General features: G+C 37.7%; 1 protein-coding gene across 5 annotated transcripts in view; it reads right to left on the bottom strand.

Annotated features, from left to right (window-relative positions):
- Positions 1 to 3789: 3789 nt before the first annotated feature.
- LOC113060381 (myelin transcription factor 1-like protein) overlaps positions 3790 to 21694 on the bottom strand; it is a 146173-nt gene continuing 128268 nt past the window's right edge. For 2 of the 5 annotated variants that reach the window (XM_026229246.1, XM_026229247.1), the window contains 8 exons: positions 20039 to 20101; positions 14317 to 14400; positions 13537 to 13758; positions 12046 to 12137; positions 11762 to 11865; positions 8340 to 8387; positions 7752 to 7805; positions 3790 to 6187 (listed from right to left, as the gene is read on the bottom strand). In XM_026229246.1, the coding sequence (XP_026085031.1) occupies positions 6047 to 6187; positions 7752 to 7805; positions 8340 to 8387; positions 11762 to 11865; positions 12046 to 12137; positions 13537 to 13758; positions 14317 to 14400; positions 20039 to 20101 (808 nt within the window). In that variant the 3' untranslated portion in view covers positions 3790 to 6046. Of the gene's footprint in view, positions 6188 to 7751; positions 7806 to 8339; positions 8388 to 8622; positions 8653 to 11761; positions 11866 to 12045; positions 12138 to 13536; positions 13759 to 14316; positions 14401 to 20038; positions 20102 to 21694 lie in introns of all 5 variants that reach the window. The other 3 variants (XR_003278239.1, XM_026229248.1, XM_026229249.1) reach the window with 3 other exon arrangements.

Genomic DNA, 21694 nt, shown 5'->3' with positions numbered 1-21694 from the left:
GAATTTGTAACTCATATCTTGCCATCATATGATCAGCTGTTATTATTGGGAGATTTTAATATACATGTGTGCTGCCCAGGTCGACCCTTGGTCAGTGAATTTGGTAATATTTTGGAATCTTTTGGTTTTATGCAACATATAATTGGAGCAACTCATGTTCATGGTCAAACTCTGGACCTTATTTTGACAAATGGTGTTGCTGTAGAAGATGTAAACATAGAAGATGTCTCCTTCTCTGATCACAGCCCTATTGATTTTAATGTCCATACTGAGAATTCTGCAGTTATGGAAAAACATCTGGGCTATTATGCTCACTGTATAAACTCATCTATTCCTCCTCAGTTTAGTGAACTCTATCATGCTAACGCTGCTGAAGGATCTATTTTGAATGCTGTTGAGTCTTCCATTGGGCCTGATGAACTGACTTCTCTTCTCTATACCAATTGTTCTAATATTTTAGATGTTATTGCACCTTTTAAGTTAAAGTCACCCAGGCAGAAATCTTATTACTGGCTGGACGACAATGCTCGATCTCTTAGGCGGGCATGTCGTCAAGCGGAGAGGAAATGGAAACAGGATTCGATAACTGTGTCTTGTGAGTTTTTCAAAGAATGTTTGTTAAACTTTCAGAAAGCTGCAAAATCAGCTAGGTCTAAGTATTTTTTTAGATTTGATTAATACACACTCTCATAGACCTAGAATTCTGTTTTCCACGATTAATTCAATAATTAATCCAGGTTGTCAGTTTCATGTGGAACCCTCAACTGAACATTATGAAATTTACAGTTTTTTTTTCAGAAAAAGTGTTAGCTATTCACTCCTCTTTTACCTTGCAATCATCAGATCTGTCACTGTTTTCGCTGGCAGGTCCGGTTTCCTTTTCTTGTTTTCAAAATGTTTCTTTGAGGGAACTCTGTGATTTGGTCAATAAGATGAAGAAAACTCCCTCTTCACTTGATGTCATTCCTTCCGAGATTATTAAGGCCTCTTTTTCTGAAATTGGGACTTCCATTCAGTCATTGATTAACTAGTCTCTAAGTGCTGGGGTAGTCCCGAAATGTTTTAAGCATGCTGTAGTTCAACCTTTGCTTAAGAAACAGGGTTTGGAGGAAAATTGCCTTGATAATTATCGGCCTGTTTCTAAGCTTTCATTTTTATCAAAACTTTTAGAAAACAATTGATTTCCTTTTTAAATGCAGCTAAATTAACAGAACCTCTCCAATCTGGTTTATCTGCCCATCACAGCACTGAGTCTGCTTTGCTTAAAGTATTCAATGAAATTTTGCTTGCAGTGGATAGTGGTAAAAATTCAGTTCTGCGGCTTCTTGATCTTACAGCTGCTTTTGATACAGTTGACCATGATATTCTTCTCTGCCGGTTAGAAATTTTTTTTGGTATTAGGGGTATTGCTTTGCAGTGGTTTAATTCATATCTTAGAAACAGGTCCTTTTCTGTTGAGTTAGGTAAGTTTTCTTCATCTGTTGCTCCTATTATCTGTGGAGTGCCTCAAGGGTCCATTTTAGGGCCACTCCTTTTTAATTTATGTATGCGACCTCTGGGAGACATTATTAGGAGACACAATGTTTCATTTCATTTATATGCTGATGATTGAATGCATTTATATGCTGATGACCATTGAAAGCTGGTGATAACATTCAACCCTTATTGGCCTGCCTAGGAGATATCAAGAAATGGCTTTCCAATAGTTTTCTTAGACTTAATGAAAATAAAACGGAAGAAATTGTCTTTGGCCCCCCTAAGTTGAGAAGTGGTCTCATAAATGAGCTTGACAAGCATTTCCCCTCAGTCACCTCCCAGGTCAGAAATCTTGGTGTCATTCTGGACTCTGAACTTTGTTTAACTAAACAAATTAATACAGTTGTCAAGAACAGTTTTTATCAGTTACGGATCATCTCGAGATTTTGAACTTTTAATGACCTGGAGAAAGTCATTCATGCTTTTATTACCTCCCGCCTTGACTACTGTAAATCATTATATTTGGGTCTTCCTCAGTCTTCCATTGCACGCTTGAAGATGGTACACAATGCTGCTGCAAGGCTGTTGACCGGGGCAAAGAAAACAGATCACATTACAACAGTTTTAGCCTCTCTTCATCTGCTTCCTGTCTATTTTAGAATTCAGTTTAAAATTTTGTTGTTTGTTTTTAAAGCTCTTAATGGTCAAGCCCCATCTTATCTCTCTGATCATCTTATTCCTGTTTCATCCTCCAGATCTCTAAGATCTTCTGATAGAGCTCTTTTAGTTGTCCCTCATTCACGCTTAAAAACAAAGGGTGATAGGGCTTTTTCTATTGCGGCCCCTCGTCTCTGGAACCAACGTCCACTGGACATTCGCCTTGCACCATCTATCACAACTTTTAAAATGAAGTTGAAAACATATCTTTATTCCCAGGCATTTAAATTGGATTTTATCTATGTTCCATTGTTTTACTGTATAATCTGTTTTGTTCTGTTTATTTTATCTTTATCTTTGACTATGTTCAGCGCTTTGGTCAGCTTTGTTGTGATAAATGTACTATATAAATAAACTTTACTTACTCACTTGTATTATTATATTGATTTATGGCTGTCAGCTTAGCTGAAATGAATAGTTAACATTTACATACGACATTAAAGGTCCCCTTCTTCGTGATCCCATGTTTTAAACTTTAGTTAATGTTTAATGTTGTTGTTAGAGTATAAATAATATCTGTAAAATCCTAAAGCTCAAAGTTCAATACCAAGCGAGATATTTTATTTAACAGAATTTGCCTACATCGAACGACCAGTTTGGACTACATCCCTCTACTTCCTGCAGTAATGACGTCACTAAAACAGTTTTTTGACTAACCTCCACCTACATGAATACACAAAAAGGGGGCGTGGCATTGTTGTGCTCCGACAGAGAATAGGAAGAGTTGCGTTTGTGTTTGTCACCATGTCGTCGAAACGTTGTTATTTTCATTTTGGAGTCCAATCATCTTTGTTTGGCTTTCCCAGGGACGCTGTACTTGGAGATTAATGGTTACAATTTACAATTTAACTCTGTTCCTGAAAATTATAATCCACATGTAAAACTATGTGCAGTACATTTTGCTGAGGACAGCTTCCTCAATCTCAATCAGTTTAATTCCGGATTCGCACAAAGATTATTCCTGAAAGATGGAGCAGTTCCCTCTTTTTCTGGAGAAGGCGTTGTTTATGGACCACAACTGGTAAGTGTATTTTATTATTTAATTTGGTGCGTTTAACAGTTTCTGTAACTTATTACACAAAGGTCAATGCTGTTTAGCTTTGTTAACTAGATGTTAGGGCTGTGTAAAAAAACGAATGCTATTTTCATGTGCATCTCGTCAGTAAAAACGCTCCTGTGATTAGTACATCTCCTGTACATGCTCCTGCCCACTTGCTTCTCAAAACAAGCCAATCACGCGTTTCCAGGAGGGCAGCGTACGCTCAGCTGCTGTCAAATCACAACACAGGAACCGCTGGCCCAATCAGAACTCGTTACATATTTCTGAAAGAGGGAGTTTATAGAACAAGAAAGACATCAGCCCGTTTTTATGACAGTGAAAACAGCGGTATACAGATAAGTGAATTGTGTGAAAAATACAGTTTTTTTACACGCGAAACATGAACATGTTATATTGCACACTGTTAACACAATCAAAGCTTCAAAAAAGAACGAAAAATGGGACCTTTAATTGGTAAAGCTTGTAATTTCTTAAGCATTTCTTCTTCTCTAACAGAGTTTTCATTCATAGAAGATGTCTAGTCAAGTCTGTGGCAACACCATTTTCTTTATTCAGAGTACGATGTATCAACATCCAGCATGACAAATATTGTACAAATTTCACGATTTAAAAATGAAAAATCACCGTAACTTGTGATCTCACACATTTATAGTAAAATGAAAACAAATTCATGCTGTATTGTACAAAAATAAATCAAACTCCAGTTCCACAGAGAGCACAATAGTTTATACAAAATCCTGTCTTCATTAATGATTAAACAAATCAACCTTGAAATGAAACATGTCAGATAAGTAAACTCATGAATTCACAATAATTCATATGAAAACTCGGCATTCGAATATGTGACTTCTTTCATTTTACTTTGAGTAATCAGTCACATACAGTATAAAAAAATAAATAAAAAAAGGTAATATGCACGGACAGTAAATGAGCAGCATGTTTGTGCTTTAACTCCCATTTCCATTGTACAGATGATGATAATCGATTCAAAAACTGATACTAGCATTTTCTCTATCGAAAGCATTACTATATTTGCAAAAAGCTGCAGATGTGATGCTGTGCATGATTTATGGAGCCCTTAAAAGGACTGATTAGTACAATGGACAAGACCCAGTGAAGTACAAGCACCTTTGCATTAGCTTCGAGTAAGGTATTAACAAGGCTGCTACAGCTAAAAGTACAATGGAAATGAGGGGTGCACGTGATGCCGCAACACCCCCGAACTCTACCGCTGACTTGAACAACCGATACCATTGCATTGGGAGATTTATTTTTTTTTCTTAAAATGCTTTATTTCGATTGACTACTCTTTAATGATTTTGTACAGTGATTAGACATAAAGTGCTGCTGGGGATTATTTTGTATGTTGTTGAACATACTCAGTGTACTAGCATTATTATTTAAATATTCACAATATTTCTCGTAAAGATATTGTCCACATTAATATTTCAAATCCCTGTAATCTCTCATCTCCTCACACCACTGAACGTCTGTCATCATGTCTTCCTCGTGCCAAAGAGACACTTGGAGATTGCACATCGACCCAAGGTGGGATAAGTGCAAATAGTCTTCTGGCACAAAGGTGGGGGTCAAAAACCCTGTAGGTCCCGTTTTCATTGTCTATATTCTTTACAGATGCCTTCTGCTTTAGTTTCCGTACTGTACAAACATCCAGCAGCACTGTATACAGGAACAAAATGAAACTCATAGAGCATTGGTCTCTAAACCTAATTTTCACCTTTCCGTCCCTTTAAAACATTTGTATTAAAAGATTTATATAAAAATCAATCATTTACATATAGTAAAAAGATTTTGTAGCTTCCACTGTTTATAAACATGAAATTGCATATACCCACCACATAGATTGCATCTCTTTTTTTTATACACATGGTTAAGTCATATATTGCTGTGACCGTTCCATTCTGGTTACTGCTATTTCAAGAAGAGACCAAATCATTCTCGATGTGATGTTTAGAGCCGCTATTGTTGTTACAATGATGCAAATTAAACAACGAAGCTACAAATAATCAAAGCATTTCCTTTTGCAGTTTGAAGCAGTAAAAAAAGTCTCCACCATAAGCTTATTGACGTTTAAAATAAAACATTCACATACCACCCCCTCCACCTGCCCCAACCTTACACATACACTGAGTGCACAATTATTAGGCAAGTTATTATTTTGACCATATCATCATTTTATCCATGATTTCCAAGTCCAAGCGGTATAAACTTGAATGTATATTTGTGTAACGAGGGAGGGTGTGGCCTAAGGAGATCGACACCCTATATCAAGGTGTGCATAATTATTAGGCAGATTCTTCTCCTCAGGAAAAATGGGCCAAAAAAGAGATTTAACTAAAACAGAAATGTTCAATGGCCACCTTTTTCCAGTTCTTGACACTCTTTCAGCAAACGTCAACTTTTGTTCAGTAGTAGGTGCATTACTGTTTCAAAATATACACTTAAAGGTGCATCACTGAGCAGCCAGAAGAATGAATCACATTACATCAGCCAATGTGAAAACGTACAAAATCTGAATACTTTCAAAAACTATTTTGCAGATCATTATTTTTTTTAAAGCAAGGCCAGAAAAATAAACCCAAAGAAAAACCATGTTTAGCCAGCATAACACTTAAAAAAAAAAACAAAAAAAAAAAAACATGATTTTAACACTGTTTGATAAACTACAACAGCAAAGCATGAGGCATCCCACTCGATTATTAGGATTATTTTTTTTTTCTGGAAGCTTCTTCTTTCCCCAGTATTCTTTCCATTTAGGAACGTTCTGAGGTGCTAGACTTGAATGCCTTGCACCGCTTGTTTGATATTTTCTAGCAGGGCCTTGTTCTCTGGACTCTGATAGTGATCTTGATTTGTGTAAATGTCCGTTAGCGTGGTCACGTATGCGTCAAAGTTCTGTTCACTCATCGGCTCCTGTCAGATGAAATACAGTCAGGGTTATACACCTCTGAGAATTAAGTCATACATTATAATTCAGTTCCTGAATTACTGTTATTCCTGTATACAGTTCACATGATGCATAAGTGTAATCAGAATTTAAGAAGAGAGAATTAAAATGGACTGAAAAAAATAATAATATATGGAACTGCTATACATGTAAATGCAGTTTACTATCTGTGTATTTGGCCAAAAACATATGGGCTATTTGCAGAAACGTTTGGTGATAATAATCAAGTCTGTTTTCATAGTTCACACTATTTTAAAGCATCATTATTGAATTTTTTTGCTGTAAATATTACAAGTAACATTCAAAGAATTAAAAGAAAATTTTGCCTTTTTTCAGTTCCCAGATTTATTTATTGATTTATTTATTATAAGGGGATGTAAGAACAATGTGGTGGACATTACTTTTGTTGCGAAATAAAAATTTGTTTTAAGATTTGATATCGTAAAACAGCATATAACAGTATCAGGGACACCATAATAATGGCATCATTTGTGAAGTCTATGATGTAAATGTTTTTGTCACAAAACCTTTGTGTAACTGTGATTTGTGCAAATGCAAAATTGTAATTTAAAAAAAAAAAAAATTGAAATTCAACATCTGGTGTGTGAATTTAATTCAGTTTAAACTAACAGTTGTGAACTGAAAGGAAGCCAATTTTTTTATTATGAATTTTGCAAACCCTGATATGAATACTTCAAACAACTTGTTGCAGCCACAACAAAACTTTAATTAAAGCTGCAGTAGGTAACTTTTGTAAACATATTTTTTACATATTTGTTAAATCTGTCATTATGTCCTGACAGTAGAATATGAGACAGATAATCTGTGAAAAAAATCAAGCTCCTCTGGCTCCTCCCAGTGTCCTATTGCCGTTTGTAGTTACTGACTGCTCCCGGTAAGAAAACAGCCAATCAGAGCTGCGGTCCGTAACTTTGTGTGTGTTTAGCCTGTCCTGAATCACTAGGCTGCAGCTATAATAAGTGTTTATATTCAGACTATTTTAGATTGCTTCGGGGGTACCGCGGCGGAGTAACCCAGTACCTTTGTGATTCTTCATAGACATAAACGGAGAGAAGTATGTACAGATACAGATGTTCTTCCGCAAGACGCAAGCAGTTCTGTTTATTAACCGCTAGAGCGTCAAAAGTTACCTACCGCAGCTTTAAAATAAATACAATGTAGAAACATAAAACATCTGTGGCAAACATAATTTATTTAGTCAATTCAGTCTCAATGGAAATGGCTGGATTTGGTAGCATTCACTAATGGGGGAAAACAATGTGTGAAGAACTGAAGCTGAATGAATGGTTAATAAAAATTGGTTTAGTGAAAGTCAGTATTAAGCATGAACAACAAATCTATTTAGGTGGATATAAATGAATGACAGAATAAATCAATAATGACTTCAAGCATGACTGACACCAATTGCGCTCAGCCACTTGAAGTGTTGACTGACATAAACGATATAGTATTCACAGCACACAAATATTCATATGTATGGAAAGGGTAAGGGTTAAACTGTGGTCTTACTCTCTGATGTAAACAGCTGTTATGTCTAACTGGAGTCTCTTTGTGAAGTGATTTCTAGAGGTAAAAACAAAAGTGTATTAGCTTACAGCAAATAACATTCTCAATACATTCAAGACCTGGCCACTTCTGTCTGAACACCCAATCTAAGAACACATCTAGAAAAACTTTTACTAAGATAACTCGATGCGGGGTAAACCATCTTAAACCAGCTCAAGATAAAACCAGCCTGAACGGGAGATCAGCTAAAACTAGAAAACTTTTTTTTTAAGCAGAGCTGGTAACATTTAAGAACCAAGAATTAAACTGACTCCTACAATTTTCCACCTATGGACTAGTTTGAAGCACAGACTTTTATGCAAAATGAGTTGAAAGTACCAAGAACTGCAGCCTAAATCCCAATAAAGTTACTTTCAACTTCTCTTATTGAACAGAATAAAGTAATGCGCTCTTTGTCCACGACTTGTCCTCTGTTGTTGGGGTGGTGGCCCTTACCATATGAGGTAGCTGGATATTAGCTAAACTGTTTATCAGTGAATGGCTGAGGCTGGCCAGCTCATGCAGGAGAGATTCATTTTGAGGTTCAATCACCTTGTTTTCTTCCTCTAAAGACTTCAGGTTAGACTCCATTGTGGTAATCTGTGGGACATGAATCAGCAGATGTGTTAAATCTGTTGCGTACATCTTCAGAGCAGAACACCATCAATTATTATCATGTTTGTTTTAACTGAGACTACGGTAAGTACCGTAGTTGTAGGGTTGATGTTTGAAATTGAATGATTTATTAATTGCAACACAGACATGAACAGACACCTGAGAACTGAAAAGACTGCAACTTAAATACAAAGCAAATGAGGGTAATAATGGTAAATACCTGTGCAGGTCGAATGAATCACCATGTCAACTGAATAATGACGGGAAAAATCAAACAAAGGAGCACAGGAACTAAATAATACAAATTAAAAGTCCATAAAACTGAATATATACAGTACAGACCAAAAGTTTGGAAACATTACTATTTTTAATGTTTTTGAAAGAAGTTTCTTCTGCTCATCAAGCCTGCATTTATTTGATCAAAAATACCGAATTTTTTTTTTATATTGTGATATATTATTACAATTTAAAATAATTGTTTTTAAATTTATTATACTTTAAATTATCATTTATTTCTGTGATGCAAAGCTGAATTTTTAGGATCATTATCACATGATTCTTTAGAAATCATTCTAATATGATAATTCATTATCAAAGTTGGAAACAGTTCTGCTGCTTAATATTTTTTTTTCAGAACATGAGACACTTTTGTAGGATACTTTGATGAATAAAAAGTAATTTGGGGTCAGTATTTTTTCTTTCTTTCTTCTTTTTTAATAAAATCAATACTTTTATTCAGCAAGGATGTGTTAAATTGCTAAAAAGTGATAGTAAATAAAATATATTATTAGAATATATATTATTAGAATTTGTATTTGTATTTTTAATAAATGCAGTTCTTTTAACCTTTTATTGATCAAATATATTAGACAGCAGAACTGTTTCCAACACTCATAATAAATCAGAATATTAGAATGATTTCTAAATGATCATGTGATCGACTGGATGTTACATGTGACACTGAAGGCTGGAGTAATGATGCTGAAAATTCAGCTTTGCGTCACAGGAATGTATATATATATATATATATATATATATATATATATATATATATATATATTAGTGCTGTCAAAATTAGCGCGTTAACGCATTCGATTAATTTGAAATATTTAACGCGTTAAAAAAAAAAATAACGCAATTAACGCGGTTGCAGTTTTTTTTATTTCCAGTTGTGGCCTATGTGTGTTCAACGTGCAAAGAAATATGGATAAGACCAAGGAAGGACTTTTAGACGGAAAGTTTCAGTATAAAACTCTGCCGGATTACTCTTCAGTCTGCCACAAGAAACATTACTCTTCATTCAGTCTGCCACAAGAAACAGCAACATTAAAATCATGAACTCAAATGTCATTGTTTAAAAAAAAAAAAAAATGACTGTAACAGTGCGTAAATCAGACCTTTCTGTAACGCTAACGTTAATAAGCTTAAACGAAAATAACGAAATAATTGTGTAGCAGAGTATTTTTTGTACACAGTGCCGCGAACTGTCAATCACTCCTGTACGCGTGCATCACTGTCCTCCTCAGCTGCAGCAACTTGCGCTCTCTCTCTTCATCAAGCTTTAAAACAAAAAGGGGACAAAAAGATCATATTGTCTTTGTGCATAGGCTATAGATTAATTAGATAAATGAATATCTAAATTTGTGCCTTGCCGTCTACGGTATTTTTTAAGAACTTAGAAAAAAGATGCTGCAGCCAATGAACAGCCAGCGGGGGCTGCAGGACGACTCAACCTCCGCAGACAGTTTTTAATGTTTATCAGACAATAAATACTCAAGATTTTGCTTTAGTATAACTCACAACGAGTTTCACACACCTTCTCCGGCCATGTTGAGTTGTTGACACTTAACAGTGGGAAAAGCGACACATGCGCTATTCACTTGTATAACTTAAGGGTGCATGGGTAATGTAGTTTCTGCTCTGGGTGGGATGAATTAGGAAGCTTGCATTGTGAAGGGCGCTCTGAAAATCGGCAGTGCAGGTAAAAGATTAAAACCTCTATTAAAACAGATGTCCAAATGAGCGTACCGGTACGCTACAAGCACGTTCTGGGCGCACGGAGAGGTGGCGGTACGCTCAAGAGCTATATTTGGAAGTGGCGGTACTGAGTACTGGTGCGTACCGGCCCACTTAAAGCACTGGCAATGACTATACTTTGGAATTTTTTTGCAGTCCACTTAGAATTCAACATGGAAATCATTTTTGTTTTTATTGGCATTGATTGTTTTGAAATTCAAATGGTACTTACATGCCTGTGTTTTTATTTCTGTAATAAATATGGCTTTCAAGCCAACAGTTAATTTGGAGGATATTGATGGTTTATTGCAGGTATGTTGTTTACATGAGAAAATCTGTGTTACAAGTTAAACAAAAATTCCAATAAACAATCATATTTTGAATTTAAATAGTTTCTTTGTCTTGAGTTTACATTAATTATTTACATTTTACATTTACATATCCAAAAAGTTTCAGTCTTTTAATTGCGATTAATCGCGATTAATTGCGATTAATTAAAAAAAAAATTGTGCGATTAATTAATAATTGTGCGGTAAAAATTTTTTTAATCGATTGACAGCACTAATATATATATATATATATATATATATATATATATATATATATATATATATATATATATATATATATATATATATATATTCAAATAGAAAACTATTATTTTAAGTTGTAATAATATTTCACAATATTACTGTTTTTTTCTGTATTTTTGATTAAATAAATGCAGGCTTGATGAGCAGAAGAAACTTCTTTCAAAAACATTAAAAATAGTAATGTTTCCAAACCTTTGGTCTGTACTGTATATTACGTGACAAATATGCTGGTCTGCTGCTCATTTAATACTGGTGTACAATTACTGATTGATTGATGTCAATGTACGAAACCATTTGAAAACCATGCAAGTTTTTCTGTATTATTTGATTAATCCCAAACTTCTAAATAATAGTGTATGAACGACACTATTGCAACCCTAGTGTGAAACAGCTGAATTGTTTTCAACATAATAATCAGAAATTTAGCAAATCATCATATTATTCTGATTTTTGAAGATCACGTGACACTGAAGACTGGAGGAATGATGCTGAAAATACAGCTGTGCATCACAGAAATAAATTACATTAAGACATTTAAAAATAGAAAACAGTTATTTAGAATTTTAATCAAATGTACAATATTACAGTTTTAATTTTTTTTAATATACTGTACATGCAGCCTTGGTGAACATAAGAGACTTTTCAAAAACATGAAAAAACAAACTGTAATAATTCCAAACATTGATTTGATATAATGTAAAGTTAATACTCACATATGGAGTACAAAGCTCCTTCTATAAATCCTCTCACCTGTGTTCTAAGTTTGATCATATCCGCCTCCACCTGTGAATTTGATTCATTTAAATCTTTAATATCTTCATCCAGCTGTTTAACATCTGTGTCACAGTCTAATCCTAGAGTGAGGACAGACAAACACAATTTGTAGCACATAATAAGCAATCTCTTGTTTTTAGCATCATTACAGAGATGCAGAGACTGTCATCAGCTGCATTTTTGATTGCAAATTGTTGAATGTGTTGAACTGGTTTTGTTTTGAGCTCTACAGTGTAACGTGGGATTTTTTTTTCTTTTACCATTGCTTGATTGCTGTTTTATTGTGAGCATCTCCACTCCTGATAGTCTGGCTTTCTTCATTGCTGCTGTGGCACGTGGACAACCGGAGAGACTGTAACAATAAGAGAGCATAAAATCTGGATTATTAACACTAAAAATAAAGTCTCATATAGTGTACCTTACCGTTTAAAGGTTTGGGATCAGTAATTATTATTATTATTATTTTAAATAAATTAATAATTGTTTTTCAGCAACAACACATTTAATTTTGACAGTAAAGACATTTATAATGTCAAAAAAAAAAAAAATTCATTTTCAAATACATGCTGTTCTATTGAACTATTCATTCATCAAATAATCCGGAACGAAAATGCATTACAAAAATATTAAGCTGCAAAAACAGTTTAATTTAATTTAAAACTGTGATAATATTTCACAATTTTACTGCTTTAACTGTATTAGTGATCTAATAAATGCAGCCTTGATGAGCATAAGAGACGTCTTTCAAAAACACTAAAATTAATAAAAAAATAAATTAAATGTATGCATTTAGCAGACGCTTTTATTCAAAGCGACTTACAGTGCATTCAGGCTAAAAATTGTGTTCCAAGGGAATCGAACCCCCAACCTTGCACTTGATAGTACACTGCGATACCAACTGAGCTACAGGAACACTACTGCAAACACATACGATTCATCACTGTGTCTGTGACGCGACCCTTTCATTCCTGAACTGATGGTAAAACTAAGGACATTATTAACCCTCTTTACATTTATTTGGAAAGATGAAGCTTGTGATTATGGAAAGGGGCGGTACATTTCTAACGAGTGCTTGCAGTGTTCGCCCAATCACAATGCACTGTGTCAGCTGGCCAATCAGAGCAGACTGTGCTTGTCGGAAGGATGGACTTTGTAGAAAATTACGCGGGGCATAGAGGACCTACAATAATGTACAGTATTTGAAAAATAATGTTTTTTTTTTTTTTACATTAAAGCATGTAAACATATTCTGTTACACCAAATACACAAAATAATGATCTTTTAAATAGCATCATATGACCCCTTTAAAAAATATATATTTTGTTTTGTTAAAGCGATGGAAATGTGTGTAGGAAGACTGATGAAAGTGTTTTGAAGAATGTTGGTATCCAAACGGTTTTAGATCCCTTTGACTTCAGTTATATAGTTTGTCTATACAATTGAATTCAATGGGAACCAATTTTTTTTTTAACCATTAGATGTTTCTTTTATTTTGGTCTGAAAAGATAAAGTGAGATCCTTGAGGCTAAATGTATGCCTGAGAATTCAGTCACAGTCAGACACCAGACACCCAAATGACATGACATTGATGCTTTTATTATTTAGCCTAATTTAATATTGTTAACTTAATATTTTTGAAGATTCCCAAGGGCTAACTGAGAAAAATCATTCAGTCTATAGCTATTATGACATCAAATAAATTAAAGAATAAGCCGTCCTTCTTAATAAAAGTTTGAGAGAGTCATTTTTACCTTCTGTGGGTCAGGAAACTGCCGCTGACGTGTCCAGAGCCGTCACAGCCTGGAGTGGGACACGTCATGCCATCCGTCTTCCCAGCCTTCCACGTGAACTGGGGGCCGTTGATAAAGCCGTCCTTCTGTCGTTTGGCCGCTAGAGGGCAGCCAGACGCGCTGCGGTGCGACGCATATTTACCCGTTATGTGACCCTGACCGTCACAACCAGGAACCGGACACCTGAAAATACAAATAAACTACTGTTTCACTGTACTGCGATCTCTTTCAGACAAATAACACTGCCTAGTGCCACCTAGTAGAAGCTGGTTTATAACTATAACATTTTGCCTCCTTATATTTGTCTAGTAACTGGAAAATATCACTTTAGTGTCCTAAAAGAGCATTTTACATCTAACTAGTGCATTTTACTAGCACCCTGTGTATTTTATTACTTCCTGTTTTTATATTAATAGTTGTATGTTTATTAACTAACCTTAACAAAGATTAGTAAATACTGTAAAAGAAAAAACAAAAAAGGATTATTCGGTGTTAGTTAATGGTAGTTAATGCATTAACTATTAAAACGTTATTGTAAAGTGTTACCTTATTCAATGATATTAATTTTAAACATTTGTTTCTGTTCAACATTTGCGTTAAGGTAGTTGATAAGTTTGGTGGCAGTGACTATATCTGCAATATTCACATCGAGGAAAGTAAATCATTATTGTTTGGAAGTGACTTCATAGAAGAGGTGGATGCAGATGAAGTTATCGGTGTTTAAAGGCAGTGAGATGGCACCTGATCGGCTCCTGGTCTTCCTTGTCCTCTTTATTGTGTATTATCTTTATTCCAGTCTTCCGAGCCCGTGGACATCCTGACAAACTGAGAAAAAACAAACTGTTGTAACCTAAGTGTTAAAACGTAAAAATAAAGTACACTTCAAAATATTTCAAAAGAGTATTTATTATGAAAGTAAGATGCTTTAAAAGTGCATGTTATTTAAAATTGAATGCAAATTTATTATAGTTTAAATATATATTAAAAGCATTTAGCGAACTTTAGCATTTAGCAGTGCTTTTTGTCTTTTGAGATATGGACCAATGTATTGACAAACATTTACTTTTAACTAAAATATAATTTAATATAATTTCTATTAGAACTTGTATTTAAATATATTTGCAATTACACACATTGTTAATGTCAAAGTTGTAATTTTGTACATTTAAAACATATTGTCTATAAATGTAATCTTGACTAACACACTACAGTTAAAATTACAAACTCGATTCCAAAAAATTTGGGACACTGTACAAATTGTGAATAAAAACACAAAGCAATGATGTGGAAGTTTCAAATTTCTATATTTTATTCAGAATACAACATAAATGACATATCAAATGTTTAAACTGAGAACATTTATATTTTTAATAAGTTGATTTTAAATTTCATGACATCAACACATCAAAAAAAAAAAAAGTTGGGACAAGGCCATGTTTACCACTGTGTGGCATCCCCTTGTCTTTTTATAACAGTCTGTAGTATGTGGTTTGGCATTGTCAAGTTGGAAAATGCAAGGTCTTCCCTGAAAGAGACGACATCTGGATGAGAGCATATGTTGTTCTAGAACTTGGATATACCTTTCAGCACTGATGGTGCCTTTCCAGATGTGTAAGCTGCCCATGCCACACACACTCATGCAACCCCAAACCATCAGAGATGCAGGCTTCTGAACTGAGCACTGATAACAACTTGGGTTGTCCTTGTCCTCTTTAGTCCGGATGACATGGCGTCCCAGTTTTCCAAAAAGAACTTCAAATTTTGATTCGTCTGACCACAGAACAGTTTTCCACTTTGCCACAGTCCATTTTAAATGAGCCTTGGCCCAGAGAAAACGCCTGCGCTTCTGGATCATGTTTAGATATGGCTTCTTTTTTTACCAATAGAGTTTTAGATTTTTGTTTTCTGGAAGTATTCCTGAGCCCATGTTGTGATTTCCATTACAGTAGCATTCCTGTATGTGATGCAGTGCAGTCTAAGGGCATGAAGATCACGGGCATCCAGTATGTTTTCCAGCCTCGACCCTTACACACAAAGATTGTTCCAGATTCTCTGAATCTTTGGATGATATTATGCACTGTAGATGATGATAGCTTCAAACACTTTGCAAATGTTCCCTGAAAAACTCCTTTTTGATATTGCTCCACAATTTTTCACCACAGCATTGGGGGAATTGGTGATCCTCTGCCCATCTTGACTTCTGAGAGACACTGCCACTCTGAGAGGCTCTTTTTATACCCAATAATGTTGTCAATTGACCTAATAAGTTGCAAATTGGTCCTCCAGCTGTTCTTCATATGTACATTTAACTTTTCCGGCCTCTTATTGCTACCTGTCCCAACTTTTATGGAATGTGTCTCACTTTAACTCTCTCCACCTTCAATAGCTATAACTCTCTCCACCTTCAATACCACGACTTAGGTGCCCTTGAGCAAGGCATCGAACCCCCAACTGCTCCCCGGGCGTCGCAGCATAAATGGCTGCCCACTGCTCCGGGTGTGTGCTCACAGTGTGTGTGTGTGTGTGTTCACTGCTCTGTGTGTGTGCATTTCGGATGGGTTGAATGCAGAGCACAAATTCTGAGTATGGGTCACCATACTTGGCTGAATGTCACTTCACTTCACTTCACTTTCAACATTTGATATGTTATCTATATTCTATTGTGAATAAAATATAAATTTATACGATTTGAAAATTATTCCATTCCTTTTTTTAATCCCAATTTGTACAGTGTCCCCACGCTGTCTGGTCTCTGTTTCCCTGGGTGTCCACTAGTGGTCTCACTTCCCCATAGGCACCTCACCGTAGGCACTACAATTCCCACTAAGCCTTGTCCCTTCATCACAGTAATTGCACTCCTGTTAATTGCACTCAGGTGTTTTCATTTGTTAGTCATTATCCTTCCTATATTAACCATACTTTTTCTGTTTGTCTGCATGGAGTCCTTACTTTCCGTCACCAAGATTCCTCACGTTCCTAGTCTTCAAGTTCCTGTTTGTTTGTTTGTTTGTTTCTGTTTTGGACTGATGTTTGGTTACGACCCCGGCTTGTTTTGACTCTGATTTTGGATAACCCTATTAAACTCAAACTGCACTTGGATCTTCCGTCTCCTGTGTTCCCATACGTGACAGAAGGACTCCATCATGCCAAGATCCAGCGGTGTGGGATTTCGTATACGTTCCCCAGCCACCATAGAGGAGCGGATGGGGAGAAGTTCAAACCTAACCAATCTCCGTCAAAAGGGGAATGAGGTGGGTGGCTTGGCGCAAATGTTCTGGACAATGGCGTGGGCATGGGGTATAATGATGAGGCCCTGAAGGACCTATTCAACAACTGCCTGGATAACCCTTTGCCTGGGTGGGAGATGAAGGGGCTGGAGATACTGGACTTTTGGGGGTTCACCAGTTACCTACAGCATCAATCTCGGTGGGATGACTCAGCCACACCTGTCTCTCTCGGTGGGATGGCCGACTCTAGACCGGGTTCTACAGACAGTAGGACCGCCAGCCCAGCACCACTGCACAATATGGCTGCCAGACCAGCACCACAGCACAAGGTGGTCACCAGCCCAGTGCCATGGTGCAAGATGGCCGCCAGCTCAGAGCCACAGCGCAAGGTGGCCGCCAGCCCAGAGCCACAGCACAAGGTGGCCGCCAGCCCAGCGCCACATCACAAGGTAGCCGCCGGTCCGGCGCCACTGCCCAATATTGCCGCAGGCCCAGCGCCACTACCCAAGATGGCCTCCGGCCCAGCGCCACTGCCCAAGATGGCCACCGGCCCAGCGCCATTGCCCAAGATGGCCACCGGCCCGGCGCCACGGTCCAAGATGGCTGCCGGTCCAGCGCCACTGCCCAGGATGGCCGCCAGTCCAGAGTAATGGCACAAGATGGCTGCTTGTCCAGCGCCTCTACACGGGATGACAGCCACACTTGACTCTCCAGAGTCGAGTCCGGTTCCCATTGACCCTCCAGAGTCGGGTCAGGTTCCCGTTGACCCTCCAGAGTTGGGTCAGGTCACCTTTGACACTCCAGAGTTGGGTCAAGTCAACGTTGACACTCCAGAGTCACAAGTCACCGTTGACACTCATGAGTTAAAGGTGCCATATGCAAAAATTGAGGTAATAATATCCATAACATGACCTACACGCATCAAAAGAATGAGAAGAAATAAGGGCGATGATGTCATTAAAAAAAAATTCAAGTTATAGTGCTGCAGAGATATCAACCTTAATTAGCATTAGCATTACTAGCCCCAGCCCGTAATACCAGTTTCGGCCATGGGAGGCGGTATGCGGGCAACATAACCACCAGCCAACCTGCAATACACGAATAACTCGCACGGCTTGTCGGCGTGCCGGAACCTGATGTCAATCAAGTGGAAAGTACAGCCCACTACATCATTTCAGTTCAGGGAAGAGAGAGAAAGGATGACTGAAGCCCTTGGCAAGAGACCACCACCACGCTCGGAATCACAAATCAAATATTCCGATAAGAAAAGGAGCCGAACCAGAGTAAACATCGGCACTGCTTTTGATCGCTGGAGACAACTGATGGACCTGAAAGAAATGAGGTTCGACCCCGAACTTGCAACATTTCTTTTGCATTGGTAAGTTAGATGCTGTTAGTGTTTCGCTAGAAGTTTGTTTTATATGTTTGTGTATTTGTTTTCGGGAAGTTATAACATAGAAATGCATCGAAGGCTGTTCGATAAACATGCTAATGTTAGCGATGGCTAACCGTAGCTGTGTTTGATAATTAGCTAGCTATAACTTAACGTTAACCATTTTATTATATTATAACTAACCTGCTCTGTCTAGTCTGTTGGTCTCCGTGTCCTCTTTGCTTTGTGGTTTTTCTGTGCGTGAAAAAATTGATGTGTGGCGTGAAAGCGTGTGAAAAGAGTCAATTACGTGTGTCTCACTGTGAATGCTTGAGAGTTGGCACATTATTTCCCAAGCAGAATAAAGGACAGGTTGATATTTGCTGTTTAGCGTTAGTATTAATCTATGATGTGTCCCTGTTTACGTACAGGGACATAAAAAATAAATTAAAAGGGATACGTGGACCAAGGTGTCGGATATTGTTGATTTTAAGTAAAGGATCCTAATATTTCGTCCACAACAATATTTAATGAGGTTAACTTATAACTCCTTGTGGTTAGTCTGCACGAGATCAACAAGCTTGTTTGCTTTGCGGCCGCTTTGAATACAAAAAAGCATTCGATCTACGTCAGAGCGTCTGAGCGCTCACAAATCTTTCTGCAGCGTCGTGAGCAGAGCGGCAAGAGCGATTTTTGATGCTCTAGACGCCGGCGGTGTGAACTTTATTGAGGCATACTGCCCCCATCTGGTAAGGAATGTGGAGTATGACTTGATTTTTTTTGCCAAACATTACAGATGGCACCTTTAAGCACTACCATAGTTAGACCTCAGGAGTCAAGTCAAGTCACCGGTGATCTTCAAGGACAGAGTCAAGTCACCGGTGTTCTTCATGGGCAAATTCAAGTCACCATTGATCTTCATGTGCAAAGGCAAGTCACCAGTGATCTTCATGGACAAAGTCAAGTCACCAGTGATCTTCATGGACAAAGTCAAGTCACCAATGATCTTCATGGGCAAAGTCAAGTCACCAATGTTCTTCATGGGCAAAGTCAAGTCACCAGTGTGCTTCATGGGCAAGGTCAAGTCACCGACTATCTTCATGGGCAAAGGCAAGTCACGATTGATCTTCATGAGCAGAGTCAGGTCACCAATGATCTTCATGAGCAGAGTCAAGTCACCATTGATCTTCCTGAATGCAGTCTAAACTCTGCGGAACTACCAGAGCCTCTCCACGTCTCTGCTGAACTACCAAAGCCTCTCCACGTCTCTGCTGAAGTAGCGCTCGACTGATCTCCTTTCTCAACCGCACGGATGTGGTGGTCTTCTGCGCCGCCCTGGTGGGCTTCTGTCTCAACCGCACGGATGTGGTGGTCTCCTGCGCTGCCCTGGGGGGCTTCTGTCACCCTGGTTTCCTGCCCTGTCGGTTCGCCTCCTGGGCCACTGAACTTTCTGTTCTCCCCTGGACTTGTGTGTGTGTGTGCTTTTTTTTTTTTGGCACTTCCTGTCTCTGTCACCCTCTATTACCTGGCCCTCCGTCCCTCCCCCTGGTCCTCCCCCTGGACCTCCCTCCTGGGTACCTTGTTTTTGTTAACAGCACCCCATTTTTATCTGTCCCTCCGTCCCTCCCCCTGGTCCTCCGCCACTCCACCTCCCTCCTGGTCTCTGTATTCCTTGTTATTTGGTCTCTCCTTGGGTTTGTGACAGTCCCAACTTTTTGGGAATCGGGTTTGTATAATCAAGTACTTTACAAATGATTTAATGTGTGAACTCTCTTTAGTACACTAATATTATTTGGCCTACTATTTCATTAATAGTAGTTTTTTTTCTTTTTTCTTGTTCCACGAGGATGTGTGTGCACATTACCTTCTGTGTGAAGCGTAGTTGCCAGTGATATGTCCCGAGCCATCACAGCCCGGGGTCGGGCACCTGGGACAGAAATACACTCTGTTACTGCCCAGCATGCGGAAAAGAACAGCCCTGATGTAACATTTCCAGCATCTTCAGAAAACTCTATACTGACTCACACAACGGCCTTTCTACAAACTTTCTGCAAAGCTTATAGAAATGTAGGCCTAATGGTTAGAGAGTTGGACTAGATATTTTGGGGCAGCTGTGGCCTAATGGTTAGAGAGTTGTAACCCTGAAGGTCGCAGGTTTGAGACTCGATGCTGGCAGGAGTTGTTGGTGGGAGGGAGTGAATGAACAGCGCTCTATTCCACCCTCAATACCCATGGCTTGAGAAAGGCACTGAACCCCCAGTTGCTCCCTGGGTGCTGGATATAGCTGCCCACTGCTCCGGGTTCACAGTGTGTTTACTTTTCACTGCTGTGTGTGTGCATTTGTATGGGTTAAATTCAGAGTATGGGTTACCATATTTGGCAAATGTCATGACTTTCACTTTCAATACATTCACAATAAAATAAAAAGTGTCCAATAATCTGATACAAAACTGCTGTAAGCATCTTTTTAACTGCTTTAATTATTTGACTAACATTCCTAGTCAACACATGAGATCATGCGATGATCACAGTGACATCACAGGATCCTCATACTATGATCCTCAGAGTGTGGGTAGTATTTGAGCTCATGGGGCATGTTTTGCCTTTATTATGATAGGAGAGTTAATTCCTCAAGCCGGGATTTGGACTTTGGACTATCGGTGATGACACAAATGTAAAGGTTTTAATAACATAGAATTTATCAGTGAATTGAAGAACGGGTCAACAAACTTCAGCTGTGCATCTTGCGTTATCAACCCGGATCTAAAACTTGATTCAGTTCGGTGACTTTCTATGTATGAACAGGCTTAAAGAACAATTAGTTCAGGGATCGAACATCACTATAGCGATTTACATTAGTGTCGGAGCCTTTCAAACCATGGAATTGCTGTTCTGTTCTGGAGCAATTTTGAGTGTTTTCTTTATTTTATATTCATATACGGTGATATGACATTATAATGCCAATATGCACTGTGACCTGGCTCCATGTTAGCAATTTAGCCAGGTATACATGTTAGCCATGTTTGTGCGAACCAGTCATCCTGCCAGCTCAGCCAGGAACACACTACTACTGTAAGACTGATTATGAATGTAATTTGATACTTACAACTCACACCCAAATGCATCAGAGCCAGTTAGCCTACGTTCAGTGAGTGTTTACAGTCAGCATTTAAAATCAAAAGTGTGTTCAGTTCAGTCATACAATGTTTTAGCTAGTTGTTAAGCATGTCCCTGGCCTTAGGTTGCATATCAGTATTTATATTATTTGTTATACTTCAGATCATTACTAGATTACATTACTAACTTGGGATCATACTGTATTTCAGTAACAATACAAGCATGTTTTGTGGAAGCATGGATGCATGATTTGTTTCATTTTTGTTTAACTAATAGTTATTTTCACCTGTAAGGATGTTAGCAACTGTTAAGAAAGTTAAGAACCAAAAAGGAGTCACCAAAGCAACATCGGAAGCAGAATATATCTGTTAAATTGAAATGTTTGGCAAATGCCAACACCAAA

Source organism: Carassius auratus, chromosome 42, assembly GCF_003368295.1.
Source record: "Carassius auratus strain Wakin chromosome 42, ASM336829v1, whole genome shotgun sequence".
Classification (NCBI taxonomy): domain Eukaryota; kingdom Metazoa; phylum Chordata; class Actinopteri; order Cypriniformes; family Cyprinidae; genus Carassius; species Carassius auratus.
The sequence above is the reverse complement of the archived record's forward strand: the minus strand, read 5'-3'. Positions and strand labels throughout refer to the sequence as shown.